Source organism: Hippocampus zosterae, chromosome 6 (assembly GCF_025434085.1).
Source record: "Hippocampus zosterae strain Florida chromosome 6, ASM2543408v3, whole genome shotgun sequence".
Taxonomy (NCBI): Eukaryota; Metazoa; Chordata; class Actinopteri; order Syngnathiformes; family Syngnathidae; genus Hippocampus; species Hippocampus zosterae.
In genome coordinates, this window is record NC_067456.1 from 18,024,618 (window position 1) to 18,046,557 (window position 21,940).

Genomic DNA, 21,940 nt, shown 5'->3' on the forward strand with positions numbered 1-21,940 from the left:
CGGACTCCTGTTTCCAGACAAAAGTAACGAAATTTTTCTCGTGATTTGAGATGTTTGACTGAAGTTGATTAAAGTTGTTGTTTTGTTGTTTGATTAAAGATATGGACGTCCACAGTCGAAATATCTCTTCTAACTCGTCAGCAGGGGTTTTTCTGCGTGCATAACTTGGTCGTCGACGTGTCTGAAGGTGTACCTAATAAAGTGTCTCCGGTTAATAGAAACCCCGCTTAGTAGAACAGAAGCGCTTCGGCCCAATGGTGTTCTATTAAGCGGAGTGCACTGTACTACGAAGCCACACTCTTGTAACGTGCAGAATTTGGTGTAGAATTATCTTGCTGAAAGAAGCAGGGACGTCCATGAAAAAGATGGAAGCATATTTTTTCTCCAAAATCTATATGTACCTTTCAGCATTAATGGTGCCTTCACTGATCATATTCCATCGGCACTAACACCGCCCCATACCATCACAGACGCTGGCTTTTGAACTTTGCGTCCATAACAGTCCAGTTGGTTCCATTTCCTTTATAACTTTCAACAGAATAACCACCCAAAGTACACAGCCAACAAATAAGTGGCTTCAGGATACCTCTGTGAATGTCCTTGAGTGGGCCAACCAGAGCCCAGACTTGAATCTCATTGAATATCCTTGGAGGCATCTGAAAACGGATGTGCGCCCCATCCAACCTGATGGCGCTTGAGAGATGCTGCAAGGAGGGATGGGCAAAACTGCCCAAAGATATGTGTGCTGCCCTGAAGGCAATAGTTATCTACTGTATTTATTTTTTCTTTAACGGGTCTCTCTCTGGTATGGCAGTTATATGAGAAAAACTATATGTGGGTTTAATGTGTTAGAAGTGTTTTGAGACACTGTCATTGATGGAGTCTTATCTGCCGATGTCATTTCCTGTTTGGTCTCGTCTGGTTTGAGGGCGAACACAGGGAAAACATGTTTTGTTTGCTATCCACCGCCATCCACGGTGAACCATTGTGGAAGTAATGCCATAAGTTCAATCATGTCATTTTAAAGGTGTTGTGAAAGCCGAGATAGTGGCGTTTTGCTTGGATGTGTGGTGTTTGTTACAACTGCGGGCTGTAGTTGAATGGAACGATTGGTTATGACGCCATCTGCTGGCTATTTTCTGCCACTGCCTTTGAATGATGGAATGCCGAGGAGCAGATTGTTTGCTGGTGTTTGTGCATATAATGATGTGGATTTGTGTATCTTGATTGCGTTCAGGCATTGATTGTTTTGTATCTTCTTGTTTTCGGTTTTCACCAGTATGTATTTGAAAAATTTTGGAGGTAAATGATCAAACTTGCATCTCCTTCGCCTTGATTGGCTATGGTTAAACTTGGTGTTAAGTCCGTGTTTTGAACACACTGCACGAGAATACTACAATAGGTGTGCTAAGCTTGTGGCATCATAATCAAATAGACTTAAGGCTGCAATAATTGAGAAAGGTGCATCAAGAAATATGAAGGAAAGGTTGTGAATACTTGTCTGCAAAACTAATTCCAATGAAGTTGGAGCATTCAACATAAATTCACTTGGGTTTTTTTGTCTGTGTGTGTTACTGTATGATACCTGGGATGGGATGGGACTTTTAACACAGCAGATCTTCTTGATGGCACTGTAGAGATCTTCTCTGTTCCCTACCAGGATGCATACTACAAGTTGCAAAGTAGGCTGGAAACAAGAATAATAATAGTAAAATATGACAGGATGTCTCTAAGTGCATTTTTTCCCAACACAGCTAAAATATATTTTGTTTGCTCATTTATAGACAAGAATCGACATCTGAGGTTTTTGGATTTTCAATTTTCTCCCACCCAAAGAAATGGATGTAAATAATCAATTTCATGGTCAATCTGTCACTGTCATGAGAGCCCGAGGAATTCGGGTACCTTTTCTGCTTCAAGTACAGGCCTATTTACGTGAAAACTGCCACGTCGTAGTAGTCCAACTAACCAAGGCAACAATTGTTTATGCTATGCAGGACAATGACAGTGCCAATGGCAGTAAGAAGGCCAACTTCAAAATAAACCTTATATTAACAAATAATATTTGGACATCAATGCCTAGGTACACTTTTATTAATTATAAGTTATTCTCGGCAACGTGTCGCTGCGTCCCAGCTGCCTTGAGTCTGTTTGGGGTTATTTGCTGTAGCAAACTGTTACTACCGATTTTAATAATGCAATGTAGGTGAAAATATGATGAGGACATAGTATTGGCATGGAATTGAGGAAAGAATAATATTTGCCTATTGCTAAAATGTATGTCTTACCTGACTAGTGAACTGTGAGTGGATGCTCTTGACATAGGATTCTGTGCGATCGTCCCTCAGCTCTACACACACAGGACGACCCACTTGCACTCCAACAGACGCACCCACTTTTTGAAATGTTGAAATGAACTCTGTAGTCTGGTCTGCACAGCGTCGAGGGTAGAAAATCGCCCATGTTTTCAGGGGTACCTAAGAGATTGATTTGTCAATGAAGGCAAATTACCAGAACAAACCTGGCTAAACTAAAACAATACCAACACTGGTTTCTGTGTAAGCTTTTAAAATGAGTCATTTCTTATGATCATGTTTAGGGATAAAATGGTTTACTTAAGTCTTCAACTTAAGCATTACAATTTCAAATTTTAATTACCTTTACTTTTTAGAGTATCTTGGAAAGTACGCCTTATTCATGTTTATTGTCGTTCTTGGTTTGATCGTTTTTTGTACACAATTCTTATCTATGCATTAATGGACATAATTTGCCAATTTAGCTTCACTTTATGCAGCTGCACTTGTTTCTTCCCGCTAAAATGTAATGTATTATTACTAATATGAGTTTATTAAAACTAGCAGTGATCCAGCCCGAGTCAAGTCATTAGATTTCAAACAACTTTGGACCCCAACTTTATGGTCATGGACCATGCTACTTAAGGGCACAAAACACATTTGTACAACAGTATGGGTAATCGCACGATCAACTTTTGGCTGAATTAGATTCTAGAAAACTAGTTCTTTACATGGGCGGCCCGGTAGTCCAGTGGTTAGCACGTCGGCTTCACAGGGCAGAGGTTCGATTCCAGCTCCGGCATCCCTGTGTGGAGTTTACATGTTCTCCCCGGGCCTGCGTGGGTTTTCTCTGGGTGCTCCGGTTTACTCCCACATTCCAAAAACATGTGTGGCAGGCTGATTGAACACTCTAAATTGTTCCTAGGTGTTAGTGTGAGTGCAAATGGTTGTTCGTTTCTGTGTGCCCTGCGATTGGCTGGCAACCGATACAGGGTGTCCCCCGCCTACTGCCCGAAGACAGCTGGGATAGGCTCCAGCACCCCCCACGACTCTAATGAGGATCAAGCGTCTCGGAAGATGAATGAATGAATAGTTCTTTACATTATTTTATTAGATTTTTTTTACTGGATTTTATAATGCAGTTTCTTTTGTTAAAAACATTTTTAGAGCGTTCTGTGCATCGAACAGACACCTAGCCTTAAAGGGTGGACAAATTCTGTTCGACAGGGGACTAAGGCAGTACATGCCCCAACAGCAGGAAAATGGCGAAAGTACCCAAACCATATTAAGATGACCAAGAATAACTCGACAACAAAGAGACACCTAATTTACAGTTGTGACCATGATCATGAAACAATATTTTAAACGAGGTATTATTTATGATTCAAGATGCATTTATCAGTTGTCCTAGTTACTTACACAGCAAATTGGAGCCAGCCTGACGACCTCTCTGGACCAAGACCCATCAGCACCAATGGTAAATGATGAGGTTTGGACACAGATAGTTTCAAGAGGGAGCGTTCTAGCGTTTAACTGAAACAGCAAAAGTGAAATGTCATCAGAATCAGATTGATTAACATATCAGGGCGCCTGCAGATGCAACGGTGAGCCTTATCAGTCTCGGGCTCCCGAAGGAGGGGTAAGAGGGCTGATCGGAATGCTAGCGCTCAAGGGTATTTTTCTATCCGGGGGAAAATTCAGATAACAGTTGTTTTGGGAACAGGCCGTGCACAATTTCAGACAATTTAGCTTGTGACTTACAATGGCATCAATGAGCCAAATCGTCAATCATTCAATTTATTTCAGGCTAGGCCAATTCCTCCTTGTTCTTTTCCATTTTGCGAAGTGACTCCAACGCCGCATCCACTTTGCAATTGAGTTTGGTCAACGCATGAGTCTGAGTGTTGATCACCCGACCTACACCATCCAGAAAGGCCTGCAGCGTGTTCCCTACTAATGAAGCTGCTCCCGCTATCTGAACTTCATTAATCTGGTCTGGATTGGCTAGCAAATGAATGCCATATTTTAACATAGAATTTGAGTAAAATATTGTCATTGACAATAGTACAACTTACTTGCAGTATTTCGGAGCCAAATTCCAGGCCCCATTGGGTGATTTCTTTCTGGCTGTCAACGTTAGAGCTTATGTTCTTCAAAAGTTGCTTTATTGAATGTGTGTGTTGATCACCATTTACATTAATGTGCATGGTCAGGTCCTAAAATATAAAAAATACACAATTTAAAATTGTAGCCAACCAAATGCCTTTACCAATCACATAGAGTGAGGCTTCTACTTTTGAGTCTACTTTCCGTTTGGATGAGCTAAAAAACAGTGAAACAAGAACCAGATAAAAAATGAAAAATGGGGTATAAAACTTTAGTTTGTGTCTAAAATAAAAGCCGACATGGTGTCCAAATGTACCTTCATTGATCTGAAATCCTTCTTCATATTTTCTGGGATCCCAGTCAAGAAAGAAAGCTCAGGAACAATTAAAATCTCTCCAGGAAAGACTTGCTGCAGTGAATAAGTGTTATAATTATTCAGTGTTGCAACAGTGACATTGTCTACAAACTCAACTTCAATTAAATCGGGACGTTGTTTGTCATAAAACAGGATACAATGGTTAATGAATAATCCTTAATTTAAAATGCTATGTCTGCAACACTTTCCCATAAAGCTCGGACTGGTGGACTGAGAGAGTTGAGAAATGTTCATCCAACACCTGTTTGGAACGTCCCCCAGGCAAACACGGTAATCGGGGACAGTTGGCTGCCATGGTTGGGGATAAAAGGAGCTTCCCTGAATTGCTTAGTCATTCACAAGCAAATATGGGTCTAAGTTGACCACTTTATGAACAACTGCATGATAAAATAGTGCAACACTTTAAAGATAATGTTCTTCAACGTACTATTGCAAGGAATTTAGGGATTTTATCATCATAATATCATCAAAAGGTTCAGAGAATCTGGAGAAATCCCCACATGTAAGTGGCAAGGAATTTAGTTTGTAATCACTATTTTATGGATTATTTCTGGTTTACGTTATTATTTAGAATAAGGATATGATTAAGACAACTCAATTGCAATACATACAATGGAAATAGTCTATACTTTTTTATAATGGAAAAACAAGAACAAATATGAATGTCCAATTGCCATATTTCTTTTCATAAGGAAAACAAAAACACTGTGGTTGATGACAAAAAGGACATAAGAACAAATAAAAATCCAAGCTTTATATCTATGGTTAAAGGGAATATACGACTTGACACAGTCGGCTAAAACTTGTTGCAAAATACCACATCTGCAGCAATTCATTCATATTTGGCCTTGTCGCTCAGTGTGGATTTCTAAGTAGTAATATTTTAATTATCTTTGCATTTCCGTTGAGACTTAAATGTCAACTTTGTGTCGAAGACTCAAGAACACAAACACTGCAAGATAAGCTGTATTGACTTTCATAGACTAGAATTCCAAAAAATATTTACCTTCCTCCCTGGCTTGGATCGATCCTTTGGTTTATGCATGAGAAGAGGTTGGTCCGTCTCTTTAATAATAATTCCATAGTTCTTGCTGTGATGAATTCACAATGAAAGATAATGATAATGTTAAGTTTCAAACAATTCAAATCAAAGTCTAAGCGATGTAAAACTATACATTTAAATATAATTTCAACATGATTTAAAGGGGACCTTTTAAATCAAGGTTTGAAAACCTTTCTCTGCGCCTTCACTAGTCTAAACACTGCATTCTAATTCACATTGTGTTTGTGCAATACGAATTAAGCAGCAATATCCATCTGTTTTTAGCCATCGTGAGGCGGACATTTTGCCACTACCTATCGGCTGAAATGACATCACAGTTACTCAGGGCCAAGATAACGACCAATCACCTCTTTTCTGAAGCTGAAATATACTGTGTGTGAGAGTTCCCCCCACCCCACCCTCCCTTGCCCCGCATATCCTCACAAGGGTCGCGGGGCATGTTGGAGACTATCCCAGCTGTCTTTGGGCAGTAGGCGGGGTATGACCTGAATTGGTTGCCAGCCAGCCAACACACACACACGCACGCATGCGCGCCGCACACACACACACACACACACACGCTATATCGCTAACTCTTCCACTCCCGCAGTGACAAGGATGCGCTTAATTACCAAAAGATGATTTTATGACTGTATGAATATGTACAAATGTAGTATCCAAAAGAGTAACAACTTTGTGTCAGTAAAAAATTAGTCATATCATTGCATACTTTTCGTGAATTTAGTCCTTTGATTCGGTCTGGTGTGGAAGCGCATGCACATGTAAGGTGGGTCCTGTCAAAAAAATTCAAACGCCCAAATTCTGGCACAGGCTGGAGTACAAGGGTGACCCAAAAAGATGCGTACCCATATTTTATTCGATAAAAAATCAATTTTTTAACGAATGTCTTTTCAGTTGCAGGACGTGAAAGGTGAACCTATGGATGATCGTTTTTAGCTCGGACAGATGGACAGAAGAAAACATTGCTGCAGTGAGGGACTCAATAGAACACAGCCCTAGGAAATCAGTGCGTAGACGCAGCCAAGAACTCGGAATGACAAGGGAGTCACTGCGGCGTGTTCTTACATCTGATCTGCACCTATACCCATACAAGATCCAAATAAAGCAAAAACTAACTGATGCTGACAAGGAAAAGCGAGTAAAATGTGTGAATGGTTCAATGGAAACGTTTTCGAAACTGAATCTGTACACTCTGGTATGATTTTGTTGCAAAATAGATCTCCAGGGAGAATATCTTCTGCTGATTTGTCCAAGACATTTTTGGGGCAACTATAGCTAAAAACGATCATCCATAGGTTCACCTTTCACGTCCTGCAACAGAAAAGACATTTGTTAAAAAATGGATTTTTTATCGAATAAAACATGGGTACGCATCTTTTTGGGTCACCCTGTACTTTAATCCATGTGTTTCAATGTCTACCCGCCCTACTCAATCATGATCATCTCAAGGACAGTTGTCGCACCTGTAGTAATCGACAAAAGTGGTTTTTGTGCCATCCATCAAAGTGAAGGTGTCTTTAGGTGATTTGTCCCACTCAATGGCATCAACGCGGTAAGTCCGGTTATTGTAGCGGGTGATGATGATGCTACCAACAAGTTCTTTGGTGCATTCATCTCTAAATTTCTCTTTGCTTTGTCGGTAGAGAATGTTCCTGGCAGAAGGAAGGAAACAAATCAAATGTTAATTTTAATTTGCATGTCTCGTCATGCTTTATGTATTTTGAAAAAGGCAGCTTTGCTCTTTTTCAAAAATCTCTCAATCATCCAACAGGTTGGTATGCTGTTATTTGCCATGGAATTTACAAACACAGTTCGATAAATACTACAGATCCTCAAAACAACAACTGTTCACTGTAATGTGATGCTCCTCTTTTTGTTTTCATTCGTTGTTTTTCTGTGTTTTATATACCCTTTTAAAAAGCTATTCGTTAATAAACCTAAGAGGAACATGAAGATTTCCGGAAATAAAATGGTAAATTATTGTTCATAAATAGTACTTTGGGTACATTTTATATGAAATAAGAGTGAATACAACTAAATTAGACAGATGGTTTAATGATGATGGAAGATGGAAGAAATTTCATCTGTGCTGTATGTTAGACATACAGTACATTTGACAATAACGTTTATCCAATCCAATGGTTTCAAGCAGTAAATGCCAGATATTAATCAAGGTTTTGGCTGTGACATGGTCGGGGTGATGAATGTTCACAAGTCATGTGAATTAGTGATATTAAATGTAAATCACCATAGCTAAAAAAAGCTCTCTCTCTTTCTCTCTATAAATAATTTCTACACAACTAAATGTCTGCACCTTGTTGCGTTAAAAAAAATTACTCCTCCTACAGTTACCTTTTCATTTAGTGAATATCAAATAAACATTTAGATTTACCATTCATATTACAAAGTATAAGTCTATATAATTATTTAGATTTTGCATTTTTTACTTATTTTTGTGTCAGTGATGTTTCAAAAACTCACATCACATCCAGCACGGAGTCATTCCGCAAGACCTTGTGCAACACATCAACACACAGGTACAGACCTCCATCTGTATGTTTGATACATGTTGAATAGCCTGGCCACACCTGCAGTCTACAAAAAATTCACACGAGGTAATTAGTTAAACGGCTTTGAACACAAGTGCCCCATGGCAACAGAACAACATGTACTTGCCGATGTTTTCCAAGAACTGTTGCATTTTCTGGATCATAATGATTTCTCCCTACCAGTTTCAATCCAATCATTTTCATGACCCTTGAAACAGAGAAAAGAAAAAGAAGCACACATGACCGTGTTTGCAGAAACATTCATCCATTTTCAACACCGCTTATCCTGAAGAGGGTCACAGGGAATTTCTGGAGCCTATCCCAGCTGACTTCGGCCGAAAAGCAGACTACACCCTCAACTGGTCGGCAGTCAGTCGCAAGGCACATATAAAGACAAATGACCATTCATGCCCACATCCACAGCGTCCACTGAACCCATCCCACGCTGCCTGCATACAAGAAAGGCGAGTGTTCCATTGCACCATCAGCGACACGTCAAAACCACACATTTAAATTGAAATACATACCTCCTGAGAACAACATTGTAGAGTGGGATGCACAGATCACAGCTGGGTGGCAACATCTTTGTCATTTGTATTTGGATTTTGATTTCTTCATTGTTGGTTCTTCTCAAACTCTTGAGAACCACCTCCTGTGCATTAACCTAATGTTACTTTAAAATATTGCCACAAATTTATAGTTCGATAAATACGAACGATTCCCAAATTGTTGGCCGAGCTCCTAGATGGGCCCCCAACTATTTGAGGGAGGGGGCAGAAATGGTGAAAAGGTGAAATATACAGTGAAAGTACATTTTCTAAAAATGTGTCAATCAACTTCCAAAGCTAAGGCAAAAAACAAAAACAAGTATGATCTACAAATTACACAGCCTCCAACATGAGCTCTTAAAAATATTACCCAAAAAAATCTATCAATTGGCTGAACGCTATGAAGTTCAATTAGTTAACTGGCATTTAGCTATAAGTTTCGCCCCAGTCATAGGGCCACAAACATAAGTTTGCTTTTTCATTTGCTCTCTCTCTCTTTTTAAGATTTTTTTGGACCAGTGAAGAGAGTGTATATTTAAATCTTGTGAGTGGTTTTAAAACCAGAAACTCCTTTAACATTTGCATATTCAGTAATCATACACTTTATAGGGTGACGTGCATTGTTTCCCCCACAATTTGTGATGCTTGTGTGTTTGCGTAGCTGTCTTAAAAACTAGTGCAGTTCACGTTAAAAAGCCGCATCAATTAGTTCGAACACAATTTAAATGGGTTGGAACGCAAGATCCAAAACTTGCACAGTTAAATTTTTCTCATGCTTGTTCAAGCTTGTCTCACAAACTAGTTGAGCATAGCTTGTTACATGGCTCAAGTTATTGACTGCAAGCGTAACATCATGTGATTATTGTGGGAAATAGATACGAAAAATATAACCATGCGAGTGTGCCAGTGGTTGCTCGATAATTTAAAAAAAGGCATCACATCCACTGGAGAATCAATTAATGGGAAAGAGAGACACGAGTGAATCTCAATGATAACAGATTGTTGAAAATCAGAATTAAAATGTTCTTTTCTTTGAAATTGGTATCGTGTTCAAAAATCAAGTTTGTCAAACTCGAGTGTTGTGTGTAGAAGCTTCCCAATCTAAAGGATATTTCAGATTTGGTTATCAGGACAAATCTACTCTTAAAACACCTTGGACTAAAGGACAAATATTATAGGATGATCTTATCAAACACAATACAGTCAGGCGTTTGATTTCCTTAGTCATGAAAGTGACTATGGTGTACCACATAGGTGTCAAACTCAGGTCCTGGAGGGCCGTTGTCCTGCATGTTTTCCAAGTCTCCCTATTGCAACACACCCGATTCAAATGATCAGATCATCAGCATGCTCTGCGCAAGCCTGACATTGAACCTGTTCATTTGTATCAGGTGTGTTGCAACAGGGAGACTTGGAAAACGTGCAGGACAGCGGCCCTCCGGGACCTGAGTTTGACACCAATGGTGTACCAGTACATACTATATAGTGTATAGGTTTGCCTATATAGTATATAGGCAAACCTATATAGGCAAACTATATAGGTTTGCCTATATAGTATATAGGCAAACCATAAATGCCTCTTTGATACCTACATCCTTCAGTTGGAGGGGAAGGTACAGTACAGACCCATCAAAAGCTATAACTTCTCCTGTGGTCAAACGGTGATCTTTGATCATCCCATAACGCATTGACATGGATTCAACATTTGGCCTGGAAAACAGCGGACATACAAATTCTCAGAAATATTATCACAGCGTACATACGAATAAGAAAGTGGAGAATAGAGAATATAAAGTCAGTCATCCTAAAGTGGATTTGAATGGTTGTCAATTGGACATCATCGTAGGACGATAAACACCCATGCCATGGCAGATTAGCATAACACTCGTAGAACAAGTATATACATTTGCACACACGAAAACTGTTTCAGTGAATTGTCTGCTGAAGAAAAAAAAGTCAGGGATCAGTGTTACTTACGTAAATGTCACATGGTACTGATAAACTGCTTTGTTCTTGCAGTGAATTGGAATATGATTGGAGCCAATAGTTACAGGTGTTCCTTTTGATCCAGCCTTGTTGAGTGGCACGCTGACCAAGAAAATGGACAGACAAAAATATAATACAGATTCAACAGAACCAGATGTTGATTTGTTTGCCCAGCACAGTATTTTCGAGGCCTGCACGATATTGGAAAAATATCAATACATATGGCGATAGGCACATAACATAAATACAAAACAAAATGTTTATCCTTGTCATATGTGTTTTTCTGTTACCAGTAGTTGAATGTGTCATATTTAAATGCGAACGTTATCCATGTTTTTTTAACAAACCATAATTTTAAGTTGTCTGTGAAATAGTGACATCCATGTCAATTCCTCGACAACATTGGCGATCGATGCGTTGTGCATTGCTGATAGAAATAAATGGCATGTGAAGACAGTATGATGTCTATATTTAGTTTCTTAAGACAGATGCAAGTAATTGTTCCAATAGAAAAATACTGGAAAAAAATATCTCACTCTCTTACCAAAATAATTAAGTACATAGTGTGATTGATCGGCCTTTAGAAGCTTTGATCGAATTCACCGATCACACCACTTTTTCACAAACATCAACCGATAATGATCGGCCACCGATCGATTGGAGCATCCCGACTTTTAAGTGAAATTAACATGCGTGGTGGAAGTTACACGAATCATTGCCAGTGAAAGGCTGCACACCTTTTCAAATTGAAAGAATGTACCCCGAAGTCGAAGCATTGTGATATACTGTACACACGATATTTAGATGATAAAACTGAACATGAGGTATTGCTTGTTAGAATACAGAAAGCCAAATTTAAAAAAGATGCCCTAGTGGCTCCATGACAGATAGTATTGGCTAACACAAAATGGATGACAGTTTAATTAACAGAGGGACAGCGATTAAAACCCTTAACTCATAACAAGGGTTTGAGACAAAACATTAATCTTACCGAATTGCCTCCACTTTCAAATCTTTCTTCCTGGTACAATAACTGAGGGGTCTTGCACCTCTTGAACGATGGAGACAATTTCTAAAGAGAAATGGCATACTAAATTGTTGCTCAATCAATCACTGAAATGTCATTGTTCCACCTCCCCGGTCGTCAGTTAAACTCCACAGCAAAGCAATAGAAAAGAAAATGTGAAGAGATCCTGTCATGCGTTTTTGAAATCACGTCACTAGCCACACTCGAAGCGCACCTCTCTCTCTCTCTCTCTCTCTCTCTCTCTCCTCTCTCTCTCTCTCTCTCTCTCTCTCTCTCTCTCTCTCTCTCTCTCTCTCTCTCTCTCTCTCTCTCTCTCTCTCTCTCCTCTCTCTCTCTCTCTCTCTCTCTCTCTCTCTCTCTCTCTCTCTCCTCTCTCTCTCTCTCTCTCTCTCTCTCTCTCTCTCTCTCTCTCTCTCTCTCTCTCTCTCTCTCTCTCTCTCTCTCTCCTCTCTCTCTCTCTCTCTCCTCTCTCTCCTCTCTCTCTCTCTCTCTCTCTCCTCCTCTCTCTCTCTCTCTCTCTCTCTCTCTCTCTCTCTCTCTCTCTCTCCTCTCTCTTCTCTCTCTCTCTCTCTCTCTCTCTCTCTCTCTCAGCAATGTCAATCCATATTTTGTTTTTTTTCACATTACTAACTTTCAATAAAATCTTATTGATATCTATGTCCTAGTCTCATCTATGATCGAATGTGTTTAATGTTCTGGATGCTCTCCTCCCTTGTGTTATTTTTAAACTTTCAGGCTTATTACCCTGTGTCAGAGATTGGCGTGGAATCGCAAGCTGTCGCCTCTGAGGTAAGAGAACCAGCTGAACACCTTTGAGAGGAGAGGAGGAACGAGGTAAAGGGCTTCCTCGTCCGAGCCCAAGCACAGGCATTGCTGCTCTCCCAACTCCCACCATCATGCTCGGCAAAGTTTGTTGCGAAGAAAGCTGCAATAGTTCACAGGGCACGCCAGCCATGAGTAAAACTCATAGCAGGGATGGCAATGGCTAGTGATGGAAAAAAAAGCGGAAAGGGGCGTGGCCTGGACGGGGCGACCAATCACAACAAGTAAGACATACACGTCCAATCGCAGGTCTGTTTACAATCGGAAGATGGAAAGACTGATCGGGAGAGCTAGTGAAAACTCGACGATAAGGTACCTGACCCCCCCTAAAATTTTCTCAACGGATTTAGAAGATTCACAAAAATGATCATTTTAAGAAATAAAAAAAATTGCCATCCCTGTCATAGGGATAACCCAACAAAAAATGACAACATTGGGAAAAATATTTAGTGAATAAGAAATTGGTACACTGTAATTCCCATTACACAACAACTGTACTTCAACACTTCAGAGAAAATCAAACAGGAAAATTTGAAAAAAAATGTACTACTGAATTTTGCTTTTGGTCTGTTATGTCCAACCAGTAATATTGTAACAATTGCTGTTCATAGTTTATTACTCTGCAACTTAATGAATATGGGTCCAGCAAGACCTAGTGTCACTAGGCCTAGGTGATATATTGTTATTGTATCGTGATTGCGATATGAACATTCTAGATCAGGGGTGGCCATTTGGTAGATCCTGATCTAACGGTAGATCTAAGACAGGTCCCAAGTAGATCTGAGGAGTGTCGAGAAGAAAAAAAACAAACAAACATTTGTGTGTCTTTGTACATGTTAGTAATATATTTTTTGTGTTAATATACACTGCAACTAATCAGTCTCATTTTCACAAAAAAAATATTTTAAAAATAAAATAAAGCAGGTAAATCTTAAATTTGTGTGTGTGTGTGCGTGTGCGCGCCGGTAAGGGTATATCCCTTGAGGTTAGTTGATCAAAAAGTAGATCTTCGATCCAAAAAGTTTGGGCACCCCTGTTCTAGATACTGATAACGAAATTATGACAACAGTCAGGTGAACTTCCCACGCTTGTGCTACATGTAAGCTAAGGCCAACCAACCAGGCAACTACTTTCACGTTTGGCGTTGATCGACAGCTAAAGCTAGCCAATAAAATAATCATCTGATGGAGGGAGCGATGGATGGTCGCAGCGGTACAGCAAATACAAAAGAAAACCTTTGGGTCAACGAGAGCCATCCACAGCCATGCACGCGAGTGCATATGTCTTACTCACACACAGACCATGCTGAACCATCACGGCCCCAAACTTGAACGAAACAGAAAAATAAAGTGATACAAGAGTTTTTTTTTTTAATTTTTAAAATGCTTCGCCTGGTACTCCGAATTCCTATTCTTTGCATATGATACAAACTTTAAATGAGATTAAGAATAATAGTACTAAAAGATTTCTCACAACAGCTTTGATCGCAGGCTGCAATTGAAGATTGCGGACCACTAACAACTTCCGGTGATGCAGGTCACGTGCCATCGCAGGTTAAAGGTGACTTGCTTTTTAATTTACCCTATTTTCCGCACTAAAAGGCACACTGGATTATGAGGCGAACCGTCAATGAATTGCTATTTTGAAATTTTTTTCATACATTGGAGGCATCGCATTATAAGGCACAATCTCCAATGCCTCAACTAGATGGTGCTACGAAAAATCTGAAAATCAGCCGGGGGTCTGGGGGCCACAGGGTCCAGGGGCAATGCCCCAGATGGGTGACCCAGGGCCAAAGCCCACGGAAGCAAATGAGTTTTATAGATTTTAAAGCTTTAAAACCATTAATTTCATCAACAAAATTGTACAATTTTTGAAATACCATTCCCTATTTGCTTACAATATTGGCACTTTATACTAAACATGTTAAAGATGAAGTGTATTCAATCTACACACTACTTGAAACTTTAACTTTTGTTTACTATTCTTTCAAGTGAAAATTTGACCTTGGCCTTTGTGCAATTTTGCTGATGCATTGCTGGTGAGCACAAACATGTAACTTCAAATTTGCTGAAAAAAGCAGAATTCTGCCAAAAAGAGGAAAAAAGGTCATCCCCGCTTAAGTGTTGTTTAAATGCACTCATTTTCAATCAAGTAATAGCTTCCATAACCAATCTATTATCATAAAAATTAAACTTTGTTTTCCTGCTCAACAATCCCCCGCACCATCACAGCCTGCTGCCATATAGCCACTGCCGCATCCATATTACAGTACTGCAGGAAATACTGGTACACCATAACAAATGTGACAAATGTGAAGGGAGCTGGAATGTAGATTACCCTGTCATATGCAAGTGATGGAGAACATGTCATCTTGTCATTCTTACCTTGTCCCTCTGCCAATCACTGCTTGTGTGTGGCCACTTGTCTGTAGGCTAGGGGCTACCACACCTACATCCAGACTTGGTTGCTTTAACTCTTCCATCTCCCCAACTATTTGTCTTCCTGCAAAAATAATTGAATTCAATTTTGCAGCTTAAAATGTGAATACAAATGTGCAAACTATAAAACTCCCAAGAAATTTGCAATGTTCTAGTCCTTTTGTCAGGTACAGTGGACCCCCCGCCCCCTTTCTGTTTGTGGGGGATTGTGATTGGGCTGGCCCACAAATGGCAAAACACCACTTTGAATTAACGTCCATTAAGAATGCATTAGGACGGGACATTTATGGGAAAAAAGAATTGCAATTGTTTTGGATTTAGATCTGGATCAATAAAATGATTGACTTTAAAACTAAGCATTTGTTTAACTGTTAAAACAACTACTCAAAATTATCAGCATAAACTGGGTTTACATGGAATTGTTCTGACAGTGAAACTCCTCTACAACGAAATCATGTTTGCAGCAAGACATTTTTCACAACAGGGGTTTTTTCACTGTAAACAGGTTTACGGGAAACAGAAGAAAATGAGAACAGAAGAAAATTGTATGAAAACTGGATTGTAATTAAACAGTTTAGGGATGGCAGAATCACAGCCACTACACACTTGACATGCAAGCAAATTGTTGCGTTCGTGGTACTTTCACAATGTCGCACACTTGGAAACGAACCACGCCATCATGCATATTAATCTTTTTTTTTCAATGATAACGTTTTAAAGATCAGGAGGAGCCATCACCAAAATCACGATTTAAATTTCGATTAATTGCCATCCATCCATCCATTTTCTGATCCACTTAATCCTCAACAGGGTCGCTGGAGCCTATCCCTGCTGTCTTCGGGCAGTAGGCGAGGGACACCCTGAACTGGTTGAAAGCCAATCGCAGGGTGCTTATTAATCGTCCAGTCCTAAAATGTATTGAAAAGAAATGAATATAAAAATGTATCCCCCCTAATTATTGAAAAAAATGGGATGAACCTCCAATAAGTCTTGTCCATGAAAAATCAGGTTTGCTTCCACCGGAATTATTTATTTTTTACTAAATATTGGGGCTGTGGGGGAACCCGCAAATGGGTGACGATGCAGGGGTCCATTGGATGCATTAATGGCTATTTGGTTGTTGTTTTAAGTTTTAGTTTTGTACTATATAATAACCGAACTGCTTTATTTTCGGTAGTAGTAGCAGGATTAAAACAAATACATTGTACCATCACATGGCTTTGTTTGAAAGTACAAGAGGTCAAATGTCAACAAAAAAAAATTGTTCAAACACTTCACTAATAAAAAAATGAACATTTAAAGGTGTGTAATTACCAATAGTGATTTCTCTGTCAAATATCACTTATAAATAAGGTACCAGATTGGCTGGCAACCATTTTAGGGTTTGCCCCGCCTACTGTCCGAAGACAGCTGGGATAGGCTCCAGCACCCCCCGCGACCCTTGTGAGGATAAAGCGGATCAGAAAATGGATCGATGGATAAAGTACAAGTCAAAGATTTCGAAACACCTTCAAATTATAATGGTCTCAAACACAGTAAGAGGTCAACAAATTCATGCAATTAAATCTTGATAATGCACAGATATGAACTGTAAATCATTCCAGGCCAAAAAACATCATCCAAATCACACATTTAACTGAGAGAATACCACGATGTGCAAAAGGTGCCTACTTTGAAGTAACCTCAATTACAAAACATTTTGTTTTGATTCACATTTGATTTACCAAATAATTCCTCCATCAATATTTCCTCATCATGTTGATGAGTTACGTATTAATCTTCAATTCAGGAAGATGGTATAACCCAAGAGGCAACATGCCACTTGCTACTGTTATTGCCAGCCATCATGTCTTGTGTTGTGATGAGACAAGATGACGGAAGTACAACAGAGCACGAAAGCAACACATTCTAGCCATACGTAATCAACTCTTCCCATGAGTAGCGAGGCGCCTCCCCCCGCCGCAAACGAGCATTTGCTCCGGAGCAAAGTTTTAACCCTGTAGCGTTCACACGTACCATTTTACATCGGTGCTGCCGGTGCTTTCTTAAATTTAAGAAAGCTGTTTTCAGGGGGGCGGCCCGGTAGTCCAGTGGTTAGCATGTCGACTTCACAGTGCAGAGGTACCGGGTTCGATTCCAGCTCCGGCCTCCCTGTGTGGAGTTTGCATGTTCTCCCCGGGCCTGCGTGGGTTTTCTCCGGGTGCTCCGGTTTCCTCCCACATTCCAAAAACATGCATGGCAGGCTGATTGACCACTCTAAATTGTCCCTAGGTGTGAGTGTGAGCGTGGATGGTTGTTCGTCTCTGTGTGCCCTGTGATTGGCTGGCAACCAATTCAGGGTGTCCCCCGCCTGCTGCCCGAAGACAGCTGGGATAGGCTCCAGCACCCCCCGCGACCCTAGTGAGGATCAAGCGGCTCGGAAGATGAATGAATGAATGAATGTTTTCAGGGGCTACACCGGTGTAACTTTGCACGTGTGAACGCTCTACTGGGGCAGCACTGGAGCAAATGTTGCAGTGTGAACACCCCTTATATTGCAATTCCTTACCCAATTTTAACTAAGCAAAATTTTCTATGTGGAGGGAGTAAAATTTTTATTGCAAAAATTGCATTTTTTTAAAAAATAAGATCCAACTTTTTCCCTTCCACCACTGGAACTTTCACCAAAAAAAATAATAATAAGATTAAGAATCCTGGAGGAGCAGTTATTTACACACCAACTGGCAAAGTTCCTCTTCCCCTTGAGACCGCTGAGGGTTCCAAGCCTAATCCTCTGAACATGGAGACCAGTGAAGCACCTTGACCCTGTGTAGGGGACTCAACCTAAACACAAAATAAGAGTTTATAATACGTTTTTTTTGTTTATGATATTGAGACAAAACACTTTTCAGGCTTAAATTACCTCTTTCCTGGTGAGGGCTCCTTCCAAAAATTCTTTCCGAATCTCGGTGCTTGCCAGTACTGTACCTCTTGCGATGCCTATCTTGGGTTCTGTTGAGGGAAATTGGCAGCCTCTTGCTGGAACAAGTCCTCCATCATCAGACCGAAGTCCTCGTCCAGCGAAAGGATCACATGCTGGTATACAGGATCCTTGTCCTTGGAGGACATTAGCAGGAGCGAAAAAACCTCTGGCTCGTCCTACATCGAGCCCTCGACTGCGTCCCCGCCAAGGAATACCCCCCATATTACTGAAGTTCGTTGGTTTGTTTGGATCCATTTTATCCACTCGAAATATTTCGTGGGAACTGCAATACAAAGGGGAGAAATCAAGTAATTTAATCTTTCAGTTTTAAATTCTTACATTTAAATCTTTCTTGAAATGCTGTAACACACGTTCCTGTCGTCATATTTAATCCCCGCCAGACCCCCCAACACCCCCCAAAAAGCCCATAAAACAGAATGTAAATTATCTTAATCCTTCAACATGATTCAGTCTCATTAAATCCAGAAAAACTGTAGACGCTTTAACAGATTTCTCAGACATTGCCAAATACATGTACTGACCACAGCCGGCACGCAGCAACTTTAGCAAAATGAGCACTTCGCTTACTCCAGGCCTCTGATGCGGACTAAGCAGCAATTAGCAAACATGACTTTCAATGACTTCATTAACAACCCAATTTCAGTGTGTTGGTTAAGTAAAACAGGTCTCAAAAACGTAATATAAATATTTAAACTCACATTTTTTCGCTGACAGACTTTCAGGTTTCAGAAGCAAACTTCTCGATCGTTGTCCTCGAAAATGGTTTAGAATGTACCTGCCCTACTGGGCTATTGGACAATCCAATACGTAGAGCTTTATGCCATTGGTTAACAATACCTGCCAATCAATTCACTGCCAATTAATATCATTCATTCATCATTCATCTTCCAAGCCGCTTGATCCTCACTAGGGTCGCGGGGGGTGCTGGAGCCTATCCCAGCCGTCTTCGGGCAGTAGGCCAGCCAATCGCAGGGCACACAGAAACGAACAACCATTCGCACTCACACTCACACCTAGGGACAATTTAGAGTGTTCATGTTCATGTTCAAAAACATGCCACGCATGTTTTCGGAATGTGCGAGGAAACCGGAACACCCGGAGAAAACCCACGCAGGCCCGGGAAGAACATGCAAACTCCACACAGGGAGGCCGGAGCTGGAATCGAACCCGGTACCTCTGCACTGTGAAGCCGACGTGCTAACCACTGGAGTACCGGGCCGCCCTCCAATTAATATCAGTTCATGTCATTAATACCAGTAATATCATTTTATAAAGGATTTGCCGCCCCCTAACGTATTAGTACAGTACAGTAATGCTTTTCATAGCCCTAATCCATACCAAATTCGCGTTTATTCGGATATATAAAATGCATGTAAATCAATTTTCAACGGTTTTCTGGAGCCTATCCCATCTGACTTCAGGCGGAAGGTGAACTACACCCTGAACTGGTCGCCAGTCAGTCGCAGGGCACATAAAGAGACGAACAACCATTCACACCCACATCCACCCTCCCACTGAGTTGGAACCGATCCAAGGTACCTCCACTCAAGTCAAGCGAGTGTACCATTACACCATCAGCGACAAGACCCAGATGACTAAAATCTCACCCTCAATATTGGGAAGTGGCACACCGTAGCACGGTCCTTCAAGATCATTTCAAAATAATTGGGAGGCATTTTAATATGTAATCATTAGAAATAACTCTTGTAAATCATGTTTTAAATAGTCCTTGAAATATAGGTATATTATTGTTATTTATATAATGCACGTGCTTATGCTTGCTATATTAATTGTTCCTGAAGACATGGGATTAATCACATTAACAGGCTAACCAAAATGTTTTGAAATGATACAGTGATGTCAGGTTCGAGTTTGCCACAAAGGCATTTATTGCCTAGGAGAACGGACATTTGTTGCCTTTCAATGGAAGTGTAAGTTTGTGTGTCTTTGCAAACGAATTAGTTGAAATAAAGTACTGTACCATTCTGGTCCTTTTTGAAAAGTGTTCTTATTTTTCATCATGAGCGGTACAGCAAGTATTCTTGTTTCTGATGCTCTCGTGATGTTTATACTTCAATAGAGTATCTGCTGACGTACTATATCACATTTTAAATAAATTGTTATACAAATGTTGGGAAATGGGACGTCACTTACATAGCGTTTATCCACAATTGTTTTAGTCAAAGGGATTTACACTGTTTGCTCATTTACCTACTGATGACGCAGCATCAGAATCAACTGGGAGTTCAGTATCTTGCTCAAGGACACTTCGACAATGTCTACACTGCATCATGCCACCTCCATTGACCGAGGATGTGTTGCCATCTACTGTTAGGCAGAAGTAGCTGCAACGACAAAAACAAATCAAGCACACATGGGACGTTTCGTGCATTTACATGATGATTCAGATATCATATAATCACAGCACTTTCACAAACGCAATAAAAAGCATATACACAATATATTTTTTCCACATGAAGGTCCTAAGAACAAGACTATACTCAAAAAGACATGGCAACTACAACACGAACAAAAGACCACAAAGTGAAAGTTACTAATTCACTAAAAATGTTTTATAAACGGCGGCCCGGTAATCCAGTGTTTAGCATGTCGACTTCACGATGCATTGTAAAAGACGCTGACCTGCAGAATTTGCCTCACAGTCTTGAATCCCTGGAAGTCTGACCCATCTTCCTTGACATATACAGATTCGTAATAGGCTTTGTGTAAATGGGCCAAATTTTCTTGACAGCAGGAGGCCTGGGCGAAAGTGGCAATAATCTGATGTGACAGTCATTACAGACCTGCCTGTCAGACTGCACAGTAGATAATTAGGAGACTCAGCAGCTGAGTCTGTCTTGGCCTGCATCTTCAGTTAAGGAATTGGATGACAGGCAGTATTGTGGGTCACACGACAACCGTTTCCGCCTGCATGATAATAACGAGGCGGTCCATCATTTTATGTATCACTTATCTCCACTAGTGTCATGCTTTTTTAAAAGCATACATGCATGCATACATACATAGATATCGGTACATGCATGCAAGCATGGATGTATGTATAAGTACTGTACATACATGCAAAATCTACACAGGAAGGCTGTAGCCCGAAAATCTAACTTTGGACGTGCTGTGAACCAGTCATCGAGCCTTTTATTTATTTATTTGTTTTTGTATTTATTTATTTCGCCCAAGTAAGGCAATAGACGGAGAATAGGTGAGCATTTGCAATGACATAGTTGCCATCAGCAGAGTAAGGCAAAGCAAAAGAAAATCAAAAGTTTAAAAGTTCAGAGTGTCAAATACCAGTGACCTCTGACCTAAGTATTCTTTTTTTTAAGGATGAGTGCTAAAACAACCCCTATCACACACACATTTTGTAAGACGTTTTTTGCAAATGATTGGAAGCAAATTGGGTACCCATTCAACATTTTTTTCCATTTCCAGTTTGTTTTGGTGTCCCAATATTTTGTTCAAAAAGATTTGTACAATGCAAGTCATGACAAAAAGTGAAGCAATTGTAATGAGTTAACCTTTTACCTAAATACTGAACATTTAAATGTACTTTTGACACACAAGTCCAGTCCAAGCCAAAATCTGAATTAGGATGTTATGTTGATGCTACGCTACACACATGTGAAAAGCTATAAATCTGCATCTGTAATGTAACTCAGTATATTCTGAACAATAGCATGCGACATTGGAAGAGATAATATAGAAAATATGTGGAATATTATGTTGGACT

At 40.1% G+C, this 21,940-nt stretch overlaps 1 protein-coding gene across 1 annotated transcript in view; it reads right to left on the reverse strand.

Annotated features, from left to right (window-relative positions):
- Window positions 1–18,981, reverse strand: part of piwil2 (piwi-like RNA-mediated gene silencing 2) — a 30,181-nt gene extending 11,200 nt beyond the window's left edge. The window contains 21 exon segments of the mRNA XM_052067060.1: window positions 1,586–1,687; window positions 2,289–2,477; window positions 3,714–3,827; window positions 4,370–4,510; window positions 4,717–4,809; window positions 5,783–5,867; window positions 7,303–7,491; window positions 8,321–8,434; window positions 8,516–8,596; window positions 8,916–9,040; window positions 10,529–10,646; window positions 10,914–11,024; window positions 11,914–11,941; window positions 11,944–11,996; window positions 12,697–12,751; window positions 12,754–12,874; window position 14,726; window positions 15,159–15,276; window positions 17,930–18,035; window positions 18,115–18,457; window positions 18,894–18,981. Coding sequence (XP_051923020.1) covers window positions 1,586–1,687; window positions 2,289–2,477; window positions 3,714–3,827; window positions 4,370–4,510; window positions 4,717–4,809; window positions 5,783–5,867; window positions 7,303–7,491; window positions 8,321–8,434; window positions 8,516–8,596; window positions 8,916–9,040; window positions 10,529–10,646; window positions 10,914–11,024; window positions 11,914–11,941; window positions 11,944–11,996; window positions 12,697–12,751; window positions 12,754–12,874; window position 14,726; window positions 15,159–15,276; window positions 17,930–18,035; window positions 18,115–18,429 — 2,259 coding nt within the window. The 5' untranslated portion in view covers window positions 18,430–18,457; window positions 18,894–18,981.
- Between the last annotated feature and the right edge of the window lie 2,959 nt (window positions 18,982–21,940).